Here is a 15,631-nt window from a genome sequence, read left to right as displayed (position 1 = left end):
AAGTCTTCACATATCACATATTTTGGTCAACCCAACAATTCACTCAAAAAGTTCAAATTGTATTTCCAAACTTCTAAAAAATCAAATTAATATTTTAATTCTACCCACCAAACAAAAGTCCAGCCTAGAATATTTGAAAGAACTTAAAATTGTTACATGTTGAGGTAAAGGGGCCACAACAACCAATAGGGGCAGAAGAAACAGAAAGAAAATTAGTTAAAGATGTGGGAGCTTGGGGGTCAAATGTCTCTTTTAACTGAGGGAGGCTAAACTAATCCCCAATTATAAATGCTTAACAGATTAGCAGAAAACAGCAACCAGAGAGACAAATGTCCTATTAGGGATAAATACAGCAGAAAATCTTCCCTGATCAGAATTCCAAGGGTTCATTGAAGACATTTGTAAGAGGAGCCATAAAGAACAATCTCCTAATCTCCACATTGCTGTCAGAGTCAATTCTCTAAAACATCTTTCTGATCATCTCATTCTCTTGACAAAATCCTTAAGGGGATCCCATTTAGTATATGGATATGTCTCATTTAAATTTAGAAATAAGGTTTTTCTTGAACTTGCTTCTACTTTCCAATCTCATTTATCCCCTGAACCTCATACATTCATGACCGATACCTGGCTGATTCCTGAACTCATTCATGATATCACATGTCTCTGTCTTCTCATGGCTGGTTGGCAGGAATTCCCTCTTCACCCCAGCCAATATTAAACTCAGTCATCTCCTTTCTGATGCCTTCACTCAACATTACCAACTAATAAGCAGAAATTAATATTCTATTCTCACTATACAACTGGGACCATAATGATTATACATGTTTGGGGGTTAGCTTTAAATATACTGTAATGATAGTATCTGTGCCCATAATAATCTACCTACAAATATACAAAAGTAATAAAACAGCAAGGACTTTATTTTATTGATATTTTTGCTATTAGCTTCTGCTACAAGTCTAGCATATGTAAAGAAATATTAGTTAGATAAGTAAAGAAATTGGGATTTGCCCCATACTGACCTGTTTTATTTTCAGTGTCTTGGTCTCTTGTTGTGACTAGAGTGGTTTCTAAAGAGAAATAAACTAATGGTATTGTCATTTTATTTATTAGGATAACACATATGCATATCAAGTCTCTCTGTGTATATGCACAAATGACAGTGCAAAGTCATGCTCAAAGGAAGCTTTGTGTGAAATAAACAAGTCATTCCAGCACAGCTGGGTCATTTCATTTTACCTGGGTAGGATACTTTGGGTCTTGTTGTGATTTTAGTTGACAAGGAGGTGGAGCCTACAAAAGGAAATACAAAAAAATTTCAAGAATAGCACATTTCATAATCCCATTCCCAGAGATTTCAAGCTCCATAATTAAGTCTTCAGATGAGGAATTTTGGTGAAAGCCTAAACAATAAAAACAAAAACAAAAACAATCTTAGATTTTATATATATATATATATATATTTTATTTATTTATTATTTATTTATTTATAAATATATATTTATATATATTATATTTATATATATTTATTTTTATATATTTATATATATTTTTTTATATATATGTGTATATATTTATATATATGTGTATGTGTGTGTATATATATATATATATATATATATATATATATATAAATGAACTTCAAAGTCATGTTCCAAAACTTTGGGAAAATCTTCCTGGCCTTTCTCTCCTGTTTCTTCTAGCTTTCCTCTCCCCAAACCCAACTCCTCATATATAATCATAGGTGCACAGATCATTGAGGAATTTGTACTGCCAGCAGTCACCTGTTTGCATTCTAGTTCCAGAGGTTTCCTTGACTCCAATGGAAGCAGTGGCTGCTAAGGGAGTTACAAAAGCAGTAAGTATAGGGGACTGGAGAAGCTAGACTTTGTCTTCAGATAAGCTGGTCTGTCTTCTGAGATGTCACCAAGAAAAGTTCATTTATTATTATTTTACTTACCTGTGGTAGAATTTCCAGGAGCAGTGGTTGTTTCAAATGCTTCCCTGGAGGTACCTAAAATAAAGACAGGAAGAGCAATGCGCTTTTTCTTGTCTCACAAGAAAATGTCCTAAGACATGTCTACATGAGACAAGAGTTTTGAGCACCTAGCATGTACCAATGCATCTACTAATGCTAGGACATCCTCCTGCAATTGAAACATAAGAGGCCCCTATCTTAGAAACTCCTTGATCACAGAAATGAATTGAATATTTTCCCACAACCCAGGTAAATTTCACACTTACAGGTCTCCTTCTCTAAATGATACAAATTTTTTTCACATCTAATTCTTTGTTTCCTGGTTCTCTTCTATTAGTTTTTGGGACAGTGAAGTTATGAGAGTAAAAAAAAAAAAAAAATGAGAAAACATCTGTGTTGATCAAGATGGCCTAAACATTCCCCTCAGCTTGACTAAATTTATAGACGTATCTTCCTGATTAAAGGGCCCTGGACTCTCTTTTCTTAGAGCATTTACTTTAGAAAATTTGTGGCTATAAATTCTTTCTCTGTCCTCTTGAGATACAAATCTTTCCCTAGTCTCTGGACAGTTTTACAACCCAAGAATGTCTTCCCCAAAGACCTTGGAGCCACCTCTTTGAAATATAATCACTGAGAATAACAGTAACCCTATCTCTTTGTCTCTATGGGAAGTTGGAGCCTAACTTTATTCTATAAGCACCAATTAGCAAACTTAGGTGGCTTAATCGTATAGACCAGCCTCCCCTCCAGTACTTTTCCCACTAGCTCACCCCAGCCCTTAAAATATCCCCTGGATTTTATTTCAGAAAAGAGGAGGTAAAACCTCACTGCTATTGCAATGGGCTTTACAATAATTACAATAATCTTAAATAAAGTCTTCATTGCCATTTAAATTCCATCTGGTGCAATTTTTCTTTTCGAGTTCAAGTCTGGCATTCATTCATAGAGATAAATATCGGTTATCTGAAACACTTAGGTGTGAAAAAGAAGAATGTCAAGGATATAAACTTCATTTGAAGTCATTTCCATTACCTTGGGTGGGACTTTCTGGGACACCAGTAATTCTACTTGATGCCACACTAGTACCTACGAAGGCAAATGAAAAACATTTCATATCAGACACACCTCCTATGGCCATCCCCAAAAATTAACAGTGAGAAGAGAAAGTAAGCCGGGTGAAAGTCTGGGTCAATACTGTATCCAGCCCATAGATTCCCCTTGTGAATTACAAAACACACCCTTTTTGGGCAGATGTGGCCTCATAGATTTATGCCTTTTTAGAGGAATGTTGGCTGGATTTCAGCATCTATTCCTCCTTTCAGCATTGTGTCCTGTGTACCTACCTATACAAACTTACCTGGGTGCTCTGGTCTGAGTCCAGAAACTCAGAGCAAGAAGATAACAATGGCTGAAAAAAGTACATTCCTAATGAGATTCTGCCCCATTTCGTGGCCCTTTATTTTTACTCTCAACATTCCCCTACACCGAATCGAAGCTTTAGGAGTCTTTAATGAGAATTCAATAGATTTGAATCACTGACTCTTACTTATTTACATTTCAACTCCAGTGGTCGCCCCTAAGAGAGGCAAACAAGAATGAGGTCAGGACTGCTCTGTTGATGTTGCAACAGTTAATTCTAGAGAAAGGATATTATTTTTTTTTAACTTAGATACTCTGCCACTTACTAAATATCTACTAACCTGTATTGGAGCTTCCAGGAATAACTGTTGTGCCAGAGGCTACCCCAGTGGTACCTGCAATAAGAAGGAAGGATGAGCCTCACAAACCCTTTCTCACCCTAAGAAAAGTGTAAAATTGGCAAGTGCTCCTATTTCTCTGAAGCAACAGAAAACAATTTAAAACAATTTTTCTTGTATCATGTGTTAAACCTGACATGTTTTCTAATGCACTTTCTCATGATTGAAATGTTCAAAGAAAATATAAGAGGAAAAGCTACAATTGTGTCAAAAATCTTATTTCTCTAGATCCAGAATCATCTAGAATCTTATTAGTAAAGGAGAGAATGTCTGTCTTATATTCACATGGTTTACTTCCAGTGACTTAACTCTTTCACTCTCCAGTGGAAGAAAACCAGAGAAAAACAACTGCATCTATACATATCTTGGCTGGTGGTGACTTTCACTAATTCTGGAGTATTGCCTGGCAAAACAAAGGGGGTAAAGTTTCTTAAAAAAAGGTGTGTCTAGAGAATTACATCTATGGTTATGTTTCCTAGGAAAACTCAGGGAACTAACCTAATTTGACCCTATGAGCTATTATTAAAGGAAAAGGAACCACTTCCAGTGATGTTCATTTTCATTCACTATCTGTGTATAGTGAGCTCAAATGAAAAAAACCATGGAGAATCCAAAATCCAGTAAAATTCACCTGATGAAATTCTTGCTTCCATAGTTCCAACACCTTCTTTAAAAGTTGTGGTTTCTATAAGAGCAAAGAAGAAAAAAATTGAGAAGATTAAGAATTTGAAAATAGGAGAATATACGGCAGTGTGCAATTTTGTCCATAGGCCCTTAAAGGGGAATTCCTTTAATTTCCTGATTTACCTGCTTGGAAACTTGCAGGTGATGATATATTTACAGAGCCTGTCCCAGTGGTAGCTGGGATGTGAGAGAGAAGAAAGAGACAGTAATGTGAGCACTGACTTTCTTATTGGATGGGGATGATCATTTAGGAAAAATCCATGTGTTTCTGTGAAACAACATATTCCTTCTCCAGGACTCCTTGCCCCCAAAAGTAAAATAAACATTTTTTCTTGCTCTGTTTTATCCCCTATGGTAAACTCCATTCTTCTACGATCCCTGTTTTCTGGAATTAGTATCATGGAGATAGGTGCCTTCCCCGTTTCACCTTTTTCACTTCCCCATGCTTACCTATTTTTCTTCCAGTAGACTGGCTCCCTGGAATTAGGTTGGTGACTCCTGAAGCTTAAAAAATGAAAAGAATTAAGAATCTTGACATTTTAATTATTTCAAAACAGTTCTCCCTTCCTATTTCAAAGTTTTATATCTATTAGGTCAGGCCCTCTGAAAAATGAATCTTACTAAAAATTACATATGTTGTCTGAAAATTCTGTTTGCTCCTGTTTGATCTGGGATTCTGAATCCCCAGATTAGAAGCAGAACAGTCTCCTAAGTCACATCCCAGGACTCCAGCACTCTGTCTTATAGACTTGACTTAATCCATACTGGCTGAGCCCAAACTATCCCCTTTTCCAGGCTCCTCTGCCTTTACAAAGCCCTTTTTTTGTAACACCTTTTAAATTTACTTTGAATATGTGTTTTTGTTTTAACTGTTTAAATTTCAGTATAGTTGACACAGTTTCATTAGTCTCACATGTACAACAGTGATTCAACAACAAGTCTATCCATCATGCTGTGCTCACCACCAGTGTTGCTACAATCCATCACCATACAACACTGTCACAATACAATTAACTATATTCCATATGCCGTCCCTTTTATCCTCATGACATATTCACTCCATAGCTGGAAGCTTGTTATCTCTCACTCCCCTTCCCGCATCTTTGCCCACCCTTTGAGCCAGGGTATCATGTTTTAACTTCTTGGTCTTCTGACTATGTGTGTTTACCCTAAATAAACTCACCAGCACCCAGCACTTAAATATCATTTGTAATCAATCGGCTGACAAATGTGTATCTTCAATGTAGGCCTCTCTTCTGTACTCTAGTTGCACTTAACACTTCTCCTGAGCATACTACTGAATACATCAGAGCACTTTATTTTATTTTTTAAATTTTATTTACTTGTTTGTTTGTTTCTTTAAATATGGAATGCTTCTTGAATTTGCATGTCATTCTTGCGCAAGGGCCATGCTAATCTCTGTATCGTTCCAATTTTAGTATATGTGCTGCTGAAGCGAACACCTCAGAGCATTTTAAATTCAAACTGCCCAAATTTGTCCTCACTATATCTTCTATCAGTTATCAATTTTTTTTCCTCCTCCAGTATATTCCCAAATTTGGGGATGGCACTTCCATCCGTCTACCTAAGCATCCAAACTATGAGCTAGATTCACCCAAAACATCCTTCTCTCCTTCACCTCTCCATCGCATCATAATAAATGCCAACTTGCCAACATATTGCACATTCTTTGTGACCTCCATTTTCCGACATGATTGCCTCTGTAATCTGTCTGTAATCATGTCTTACCTCCAACAGTCTCAAACTGGATGACATACCTCCAACACTTGCTTTCTTACTCCCCTTTAAATCAGGCCTAACTTATGCCTAGTTAATCTTCCAAAAAAGTAAATCTATGCATGATAGTCAATCTATCCAAAAACCTTTCAATTTCTCCTTATTGTCAATGGAATCACAATTTAATTTTTTCATAACTGAATCCTATAATATTATGGAATACAAAACTGATGGGTGATCTCCTTTTTTTCCCCCTTTTCAGGACATTTCTGTCACAACTTTGACAACCAGAAATTTTGACAAACCTCCCAACATCTGCTCTTGCGATGGTTTCCCAATATCTGAGTTGTATTCCACAAGTTTAGATTATTATAATTTCCTATTTTATACTCCCATGCTTTTTAATAAATGTTTCTTTCCTTGATCATTTTCATTGAGTAGACAAAAAATATTAATGTGAGATTTTAAAAAAATGCCCTAAATTTATTTTAGTCATCTTAATTTACTTGGGTTAGAAACTTTTGAGTAACCTGTGATTTCACCTATGACCATAGTACCTATAAAGACAAGTAGGAAAATATTTTACCAAAAAGACTCCTGTTTTCATTAAGAAATGTACCACTAAGAAACTACATCCTAATAAATGTGCATATGATGAAGTCTGTAGTCCAGGAGATTCTAGTACATTAAGATCACAACCCCAATTATCTCATAAGTCTTCAAATTAAAAGTTTTATCATCTTCTGTCACTACCAATATCCTATGAGTAATCAGTGAAATCTCAACAATTCTGCAATGCCATGACTGACCTGTTTGAATTACATGCACAGTGGTGTCACGGCTTAGTCCCAGAGTTGTAGCCCCTGTGAATAAACAAAAATTTAAGGTGATTTTAAACAATTTTGAAATCTGGAAAAAAGTTGTATGTTATGAAAGTAGAAGACATACTCTCAAAGAAGATGGCTTTTGACTGAGATACTAATAAAGAGTATTAGTCTCTTTGTAACTTTGACTAACTCATGTTGGCATTTCCAGAAATAAGTGTGGTGAAAGACAACCCTGGCGGAATTTGAAATGGAAATGAAAATGAGATTTAAAAGAATGAGAAAGATACCGTGAAATTGAGAGAGAAAGAGAGAGAGAGAGAGAGAGAGAGAGAGACCACAGTAATACTTTTTATGCCCTTAAAATATCATGGACAAGATAAATTCACATGTTTCTAATAAGCAATAAAGGGGTCTCGTTATGCACAGAGAAGCAAACACCATGCTCTCCCACAGACTCTTTCATTTCTCCAAACCAATATATGGTAAAGTTTCATTCTGGAGCTCTTTGTTCTCTGTGGTTTAATGCTTTTTGTAATAGCGTTTTTCCTCTGCTCATTTGTTTTCCCTCCTGTGACTTGTCTTCCTGATGCTTCAGTGGGGATTCAGGTGTGTGAAGGAGCATGTAAATTTTTTTTTAATTTTTTGAGACCTTAGTTATGAGGAAAACCTGAGAAGAAAGGGTTTTTATGTGCAAGATAAGTCTAAGGCTGATGAATTAAATCCTACTAACCAGGACTAGAATTTTCTGGACCCCTGGAAACTTCAGCTGACTCTGAAGTAGTATCTGCTAAGGCAAGATGGATAAAGAATTGAGAGTAATATATCATTCTTAGCTTCATAAAATATAAAAGGCTGGTGTATAGAGAAAATCAATCTGAAGAACAAAGTCCACGTCTGATTGACCTAACATATGGTCTCTTCAAATGGAATACAAAACCCTAGCTTAGCTGGTCTGCTCACTCATTCATCATCTAACACAAACTTAAACATAAAACTGTTGAGAACACAAAAGGTTGAAAGCAAACCACTCACTAGTGGCCATTCCAAATACAGTGGTAGCTTCAAATTCTGTAGAAGTTGTAGCCTCTGAGAGGAAATAGGAGAAAGCAATATGAAATGCAGAAATTTGGCTAAAGTTCATAGAAGCAGGTTTCCTCAACTTTTTCACAACTTACTTGTGTTGGAACTCCCAAGTGCGATGGTTGTACCTGTGGTTATCCCAGTGGTAACTGAAAGCACAAAAGGAGATAATCAATGTATTAATTCCTTTTTACTTAAAATTAGGATTTAGTTTAGAAGACATTGATGGGTTCCTCTAATCAACTAAAAGGTTTAGATCAGGAACTTCCTTGTCTTAAGTGATATATCAATACTGGTTTCTATTATACCATTTTATTACAAGTCTACAAAATATAAGACAATTCACATGGGATAAAGAGTTAACATCGTGACAATTTGTACTCAAAGAGAGATTAAGGTAAGGTAGAATAGAATTCCCTCTAAGTTCATTACAGTCACTGTGATTGACTTTAAGATGTAGAGAAAAATATTATTTGACTGCTCATACTCATTTATTTTAATTCCACCCTTGGTGTTTCCACCACCTCCAAAAGAAGTTGTGGTCCCTAAGTGAAAGGAAGAAAGGAGAAGGAAAGTGAATTCAGAAGGATCATATAAATGAGAAATGGTGGTTTCCCAGGGAATGGTAGGGAAAGTGTGATTGGGAGGAGATGTTGAAGCAGGAGGCAGGGGAGTGAGTTTTCCATTACTGAAGCTCGTCACATTCCCTGTTAGGTTATTGATTTACCTGTGTTGGAACTTCCAGATGCTGTTGTGCCAGTGATTACACCTGTAGTGCCTGCAGTAGAAAAGAGAAAGACAGAATCCAAATGGTGATGCATTTACCTTTCTGAGAAGAGCATGGCCAACCAGACTGTCTGTGACTGGAAAGTAGCAGATCTTTTTTGAGCTATCCTGTCAAGATGAAGTTCATTCTCTATTTTTAAGTTCAGGGCCACAATAAACATGGTGGCTTACGGTCCAGCTTTGATGACTAGCTTCCCTAGGATTAAATATCAGGAGTCTCCAGGCCTTTCCAAAGCTTACCTGTTTTACTTCCAGGGCTTGGTGTCTCAGATGCACCAATGGTAGCTCCTGATGACAAGAATAGAAACAATATTTGTGTAAATGTATTTATTTGTATTCAATGAAATAACATCTGAAATCCAAAATTTTCTAGACCTAAACTTCCAGTTATTTCTGTCATCTTTGCTTCCCTAAATAGAACTACATGGACATACTGCCTCCAACTGATACTGGGGTAATATCTTCAATATCAAAAAGGGACCTTTCTGAACTCCCCTTATGGTAATAAGAATTACCATATAAGGTTTGCCCCCAGAAGAAATGAAATCATTTTCATAAATATAAACTTCCTCTAACAAATGTCCCCCAAGAAAAGGCAAAGACAGAATAAATCATCAGGAACTCAAGAATTGCCGAATCCTGGGGCACCCGGGTGGTTCAGTGGGTTAAGCGTCTGGCTCTTGATTTTGGCTCAGGTTCTGATCTCAAGGTAGTGAGATTGAGCCCCGTGACGGGCTCAGCATGGAGCATGGAGCTTGCCTGGGATTCTCTCCTCCCTCCCTTCTCTCTCTCTCTCTGACCCTCCCCCACTCATGCCCATGCTTTCTTGCTCACACTGTCTCTCTGTCTCAAAATAAATAAATATATTTTTTAAAAGGAGTTACCAATTCCACTTTCACTGGTTATACTTCCTTGTAATGGAAGTTGTAGCTTCTGACAGTGAAAAGAAAGTAGTGATGGCTAATGGAAAGTCATAAAAAAGAATCACATGCTATTCCTCCAGAGCTAGTCCCAAGAAAGAAATTATAGCACATCCTTCCTCGTTGGCTTACCTGTGTTGGAAATTCTGGGTGAGATGGTACTTTCTGAGGTCACTCCAATAGTACCTGAAAGCAAAATGGAATGATATGATCATGTGAACTTTACTCCTATAAGAAAAGCATATTATAGAAAAGGGTGGGGAAGCTACACAACTTCTTTATTATGCAAAAAAGATTATTTTTGGCAATAGCTTGTTTCAGAGTTGTTTGTGCACTTTCTAATGTTCCATTCCCAAAATAGTGGTGGGAGAGCACAATGTGGGATAGTGGTGGAGAGTCTCAAGACAAAGGTATTTTTCCTTTATTTACCTGTTTGAATGCCAGGGACTTGGCTACTGGATCCCCCTAGAAGAAGAAACAACAGGATTGATCACCAATTAAATTTACATTTGGGTGAAGTACTGATGTTATAGAAATTTTAATGTTCTAGAAATGTTTAGACATGTGACAAAGAAATCTAGTGATATAATGTAGTAGTAATATAGTATCATGATTAAGAGGTTAGACTTCTGAACCAGACTGCCTGAGTTGAAGCCTGTTTGTTTGCTGTATGACGTTGGGCAAGTTGATTAATATCTCTAAGCCATGTTTTCTCATCTGTGAAAATGATAGTACCTCAGTTTGGGGTAAGGTTTAAAATAATAGCAAGAAGGGTGTAGGATAATGCCTGGCACATACTTAGAGCTTGAAACTGTTAATTGTTATTGCTGCGCTTGTATGTGAAAAGTGGCAAGGTTAGGAAGCTTCTGAACTCACCTGTATTAATTTCAATTCCTGTGCTTCCACTGCCTCCAGGGGGTGTTGTAGCTTCTAAGACAGAGGAAAGGTAGAAAAAATGTGAGGTGAAGAGGATTTAATGTTTTTTCAAAATATAATTTATTGTCAAATTAGCTTACATAAAACACCCAGTGCTCATCCCAACAAGTGCCCTTCTCAATGCCCATCACCCACTTTCCCCTCTCCCCCACCCTCCATCATCCCTCAGTTCTCTGTATTTAAGAGTCTCTTATGGTTTGCCTCCCTCCCTCTCTATTTGTAACTTTTTTTCCCCTTCCCTTCCCCCATGGTCTTCTGTTAAGTTTCTCAAGATCCACATACGAGTGAAAACATATGTTATCTGTCTTTCTCTGACTGACTTATTTTGAGGATTTGGTGTTCTGAGGCAAGTTTATTATGTATTTTTCTGGGCCACTGTACCATGAGAGATACTTTACTACTAGAAGTTTTCCTGTGGAAGACTCTCTTCAGCTGGCTGGCTCACCTGTATTTGAACTCCCTGGTGCAAGTGTAGTGCCAGAAGATACCCTAGGGGTACCTACAACAAGAAGAGTGGCTTTTCCCCTCATGGAGTTGGGGGTGGGAATTCTGCTTATCTTGTGGGCCTTTTCAACTAGTGATAAATTATTTCTGTTCTCTTATGCATAGTTTTATTCCCAAATCAAATAAAGATGGAAATTCCTCAACAGAGAAGTCCCCTTTTCTGAGATTTAATGGCAGAAAAACAAGGGTTATTCATATTCTGCCTCTTGTTCTTCTGATCCGCTTCCCACTGGAGCCACCTAATGTGCTTCCAGTTCCTTTATTTATGGATACTTCTGTAGTAGCTCCTATGAGAATGAAAATTTTTTTTTTAATTTTTTTTTCAACGTTTATTTATTTTTTTTTTTGGGACAGAGAGAGACAGAGCATGAACGGGGGAGGGGCAGAGAGAGAGGGAGACACAGAATTGGAAACAGGCTCCAGGCTCTGAGCCATCAGCCCAGAGCCCAACGTGGGGCTCGAACTCACGGACCACGAGATCGTGACCTGGCTGAAGTCGGATGCTTAACCGACTGCGCCACCCAGGCGCCCCGAGAATGAAAATTTTTAAAACTTAAGCATGAAGATAGATAGTTACTGGGATAACCACTGCACATTTCAGTTACTTCTATGCTCAAAGAAGAACATAATGAATAGAGATAAATTTTCTGTGTTTGTTGTGGCCTTCTGTTTACCTGAAATAAAACGCTCTGCCACCATCTTTCCATCAGCTAATATCATGGTGATACTTAAGATGACAAATAGAAAAAGAAAACTCCCTAGACAATTATCACTTTCACTCTCATATTCAGGGAGGTATATATGGAGGCTGGACCATGAAAATGAAGATATTTCAAAAATCTGCCCCAACTGATTCAAAATCAAGTAAAAAAGGAAAACACTGTTGATCTTAGATGTAAGTTCCTTAAAAGCCCCTCCTCAAGAAATTATCCTACTAAGAAACAAAAAAGTAATTTATAATCAACCAAAGTCCCCCCTGCCACACAAACACACCTACACCCACACACACTAATTTCCATCTGTTTCCTAACGGACTCTAGTAGTAGTATGGCTTCTAGAAGAAAAAAAAGAAGAAACAGATAAAGGTTGGGTATTTAGGAAGAAAAGAAAATATGGTGCGGTGCTCTTACATGAGAAGATCCATGTGAAAGACATTTTTTCACCTTATTTTTAGGAAAGATGCTTTCTTCCCAGCTTGTTAACCTACCAGTATGGGAACGTCCAGGTGCAACAGTTGTACTTGAGGCCACACCAATGGTACCTGAAATAAGAATGTCATGGGATCATCACAGAGAATGTTCTGCATTGAGGCAATCTGAGTATAAAGTAAGTGTATATTTCCAGGGCCATATCTTCAGTTATATTACACATTGACAACTCCAGGAAGGACCATTCATAGAGACTATTTTGTCCATATGGAAGCTCTATGAGCATGCCTTTCTGCTCCTGGATTGAATCGTGTAATTTTTCCCATGTATCAAATATTTCATTCATTCAAAAATATTTATTGAGCCTGTTGAACACTAGAAATTCACCAATAAATAAAATAAATGAAGACTTTTTTTTCCCTTAAGAAGTCTATCTTCTAGTAGGCTTACTTAGCAAATATTACACTATTTTCAACTGGGAACAGAAGAGTTTTTCACCATGTTTATCTGTTTTACTTTTAGCGACTTGATTGATACTCCAGAGGTAGTTCTTAATGGTTGAAAGTAGGAAAAATATTTTGAGTATGTTATCACTTTAATCAACCTCCGAGGCAACCAGTCATTAAGCAACTTAGAGTTTAAAGTTCAAGATAAAAAGTCAAATGGAAGGCAAAAAATTTCTACTTTCATTTTAGTCACCTACTTGCCTGAGATAGAAGCTTTTGGGACAGTGTTGACTCCTGCCGATTCTGCAATAACATCAATCATGTCCAGTGGGTTAATCTTCCAGGAAATTACTACTACCACCACCCTATTCAGAAATCCACACCACATGGCCAGGCACTGGAAAAGGGTTGTCCAGAAACCAGCAGAGGAGTCTGAATCAATAGCACCATTGGCCTGGGTGTGCGATGGAGGACCTGCCTTTCCTGTATAACAGTCTTTCTGATCCAGAGGCAAACTCATGATCGTAATCAATGGCAATGCTAACATCTGGCACTCCTAATTCTCATTGATTTCATCACAGGGTCTCTGATGCTTTCTAAGGAAGCTTTGGCCTCTGGAAACAAAAAATTAGGAAAGTAGAAAGTATGTTTGGGGTGACATATTTCTGCTTGATGTTAGACAAGGAATGATTGCCTCTGAATACATTCACTTACCAACACTGGATCTTCCAGATTTAATAGTTGTGCCAGAGACTACTCCACTGGTACCTAGAATCGCAAAAGGGAAGGGATTGATATGTTATTTCCTTTACATTAAAAGAAAAGCTAAGAAGAAAAATGTTACAAGCTTCTTTTAATTCATAGAAGGCTTATTCTAGGGTTCCTCATATATCTTTTCACAAGAACATTTCTTTCCAAAAGAAAAAAAAAAGCTGTTTCACATTATAATTCTCATTCTGAATATTGGTAAATATCAGGGAGATATTCACATTTTCTCATGCTTACATGTTTGAATGTCAGAGATCTGGCTACCTGGTATGGTAGTCGGGACTCCTGAGGAGGAGAAAAGAGATGGGGGTGGGGAGAGATATTCTGCCTGATATAAACTTAGGGATGATTAGGGTAAACCATTAACACACTGGAATTTGGAGGGTTAGATAAAGACTTCCATAGGTCAGAAATCATTCTGTGTTTATTTTAGCCAATTTAAATTACTAGAAGGAATTCACAAAAAAAAGGGAAAACTTTCTGGTGTTATTTGCAATACCAATGGAGAAATCCCATCATATCTTCAGACTTAGAGCAATGAAACTCAGTGCTGGAATTTATAGATTTTCAAAAAGATTTTTATCCCTACTATTAAACCTATTTTGACTCACTTGCAATACCCCTAAATTAAATGCAAACTCTCCAAAGGAAAGCCGAGACAGTCCTAAATCTGTTGACCCCCAAATCATGGGCTCTTCATGCTCACCTGTTTGGGCTCCAGTTCCAGTCATTTCTGTGGAAGTTGTGGCCTCTGAAGAAAGAAATAGGAGAAAGATGAAATCTGGGAATTTGAAATATTGGGAAAATATATTGTGCTATTTCTTTATTATAACAGCCCTGAAAGCAAGATCATGACATCTGAGATTAAATAAGCGAAATTTCTTCCTTGTTAACCTATTTGTGTTAGAACTTCCAGATGTAATGGTTGTTCCAGACAATTCTCCAGTGGTACCTAAATTGCAAAAAGGTAAACAGAGTAGTAGAGCATTTCACACTCCCAGTTCATCTTAGAATCATTAATGTGGCCCTAAAGCACTGAAGCTCCTTCCTGAAGACTATGAATAAAATTGAAAATGAACAACTTCACAGCATTGTATTTCTCAGATCAAACTGGGATGGATGTGTTGCTATGGATTTCCCTTTCACTATGTGTTAAAAAGAAGCAGGTCTTTAAATCACCCTTACCTGCCTCACTTCCAGGAACGTATCCACCTGTCGTGCCAGAGGTGCCTAAGGATGGGATTAAGCATGGTTTTAATTTTTATAAGTAGTAACCTTTGATGTAACTTGGAGCATTTTGATAATCAGTTGTCTTTATGAAGCCTTCTAGTGAAAAAGGATAGAAAATAAATAATAAGCATCATGTATACGAGAGAGATGATAGGAAGTGGCAAGCCCTGGGGAGAAGGTAAACTGGGTAAGGAGGATTAGGAGGATTGGGGGTTAGGATATATTCAATATGCACTCATACCTTTCTTCAGAAAAACAAAACAAATCAACAACAACAACAACAAAAAAAAAAAACACCTCTGTGAGTCAGAACATAGAGGACAGCCTAGGCTTGTAATTCCCAAGCTGAATAACTTGAATATACTCTCATTGGTATACTACAATATTGTTAGAGGAGGTCATTGAAAGGACATGAATGTCAATTGACCTATGAGCTGGACTCTGGAAATGGAAGTATGGGATGTATGTTCTGCCTACATTTCCACAGCTGGAGCCGTTTTCAAGGAAGCAGCCTTGAGAGGGAAATGTGTCATTGAGACCATCTGGATGGTATAGAGTGACTGAACCCACTTAAGATCTCCACATAAGCTTTTAAGATTCTGGTGGTGGGTGCAGAGATCTACTCATCTTGTGGCCACCCAGGACAAGGCTCGGAGGTAAGTTCCCTTATTACACCTGTCACCTACCAATCCAGAGTGGCCTGCTTCTTTCTTCCATTCTCTTCGCTGTTTGTGTACAGGGCCAGGCTCAGACTTTACCTGGGAAGCTCCCTAGTTTTGCAAACCAACAAATAGGGCCACAGGGAAAATGTAGGACCCTTTCTCACA

At 37.5% G+C, this 15,631-nt stretch overlaps 1 protein-coding gene and 1 non-coding gene across 2 annotated transcripts in view; both read right to left on the bottom strand.

Moving 5' to 3' along the window:
* LOC122473605 (mucin-19-like) overlaps positions 1-15,631 on the bottom strand; it is a 102,135-nt gene that overhangs the window by 9,454 nt on the left and 77,050 nt on the right. Inside the window, exons 47-67 of the mRNA XM_043564258.1 lie at positions 14,760-14,804; positions 14,186-14,325; positions 13,068-13,305; positions 12,420-12,473; positions 10,649-10,702; positions 10,202-10,237; positions 9,905-9,958; positions 9,093-9,140; positions 8,794-8,844; positions 8,162-8,215; positions 8,019-8,072; positions 6,969-7,022; positions 6,666-6,716; positions 4,873-4,926; positions 4,370-4,423; positions 3,682-3,735; positions 3,014-3,067; positions 1,964-2,017; positions 1,788-1,838; positions 1,243-1,296; positions 1,026-1,073 (exon numbers count right to left, since the gene is read on the bottom strand). Coding sequence (XP_043420193.1) covers positions 1,026-1,073; positions 1,243-1,296; positions 1,788-1,838; positions 1,964-2,017; positions 3,014-3,067; positions 3,682-3,735; positions 4,370-4,423; positions 4,873-4,926; positions 6,666-6,716; positions 6,969-7,022; positions 8,019-8,072; positions 8,162-8,215; positions 8,794-8,844; positions 9,093-9,140; positions 9,905-9,958; positions 10,202-10,237; positions 10,649-10,702; positions 12,420-12,473; positions 13,068-13,305; positions 14,186-14,325; positions 14,760-14,804 — 1,356 coding nt within the window. The remainder of the gene's footprint in view (positions 1-1,025; positions 1,074-1,242; positions 1,297-1,787; positions 1,839-1,963; positions 2,018-3,013; positions 3,068-3,681; positions 3,736-4,369; positions 4,424-4,872; positions 4,927-6,665; positions 6,717-6,968; positions 7,023-8,018; positions 8,073-8,161; positions 8,216-8,793; positions 8,845-9,092; positions 9,141-9,904; positions 9,959-10,201; positions 10,238-10,648; positions 10,703-12,419; positions 12,474-13,067; positions 13,306-14,185; positions 14,326-14,759; positions 14,805-15,631) is intronic.
* LOC122474107 lies at positions 5,782-5,885 on the bottom strand. Its single transcript, XR_006294799.1, has one exon. It is a non-coding gene; the product is annotated as a U6 spliceosomal RNA (small nuclear RNA).

The sequence above is a fragment of the Prionailurus bengalensis genome, chromosome B4 (genome assembly GCF_016509475.1).
Source record: "Prionailurus bengalensis isolate Pbe53 chromosome B4, Fcat_Pben_1.1_paternal_pri, whole genome shotgun sequence".
Lineage (NCBI taxonomy): Eukaryota > Metazoa > Chordata > Mammalia > Carnivora > Felidae > Prionailurus > Prionailurus bengalensis.
The sequence above is the reverse complement of the archived record's forward strand: the minus strand, read 5'-3'. Positions and strand labels throughout refer to the sequence as shown.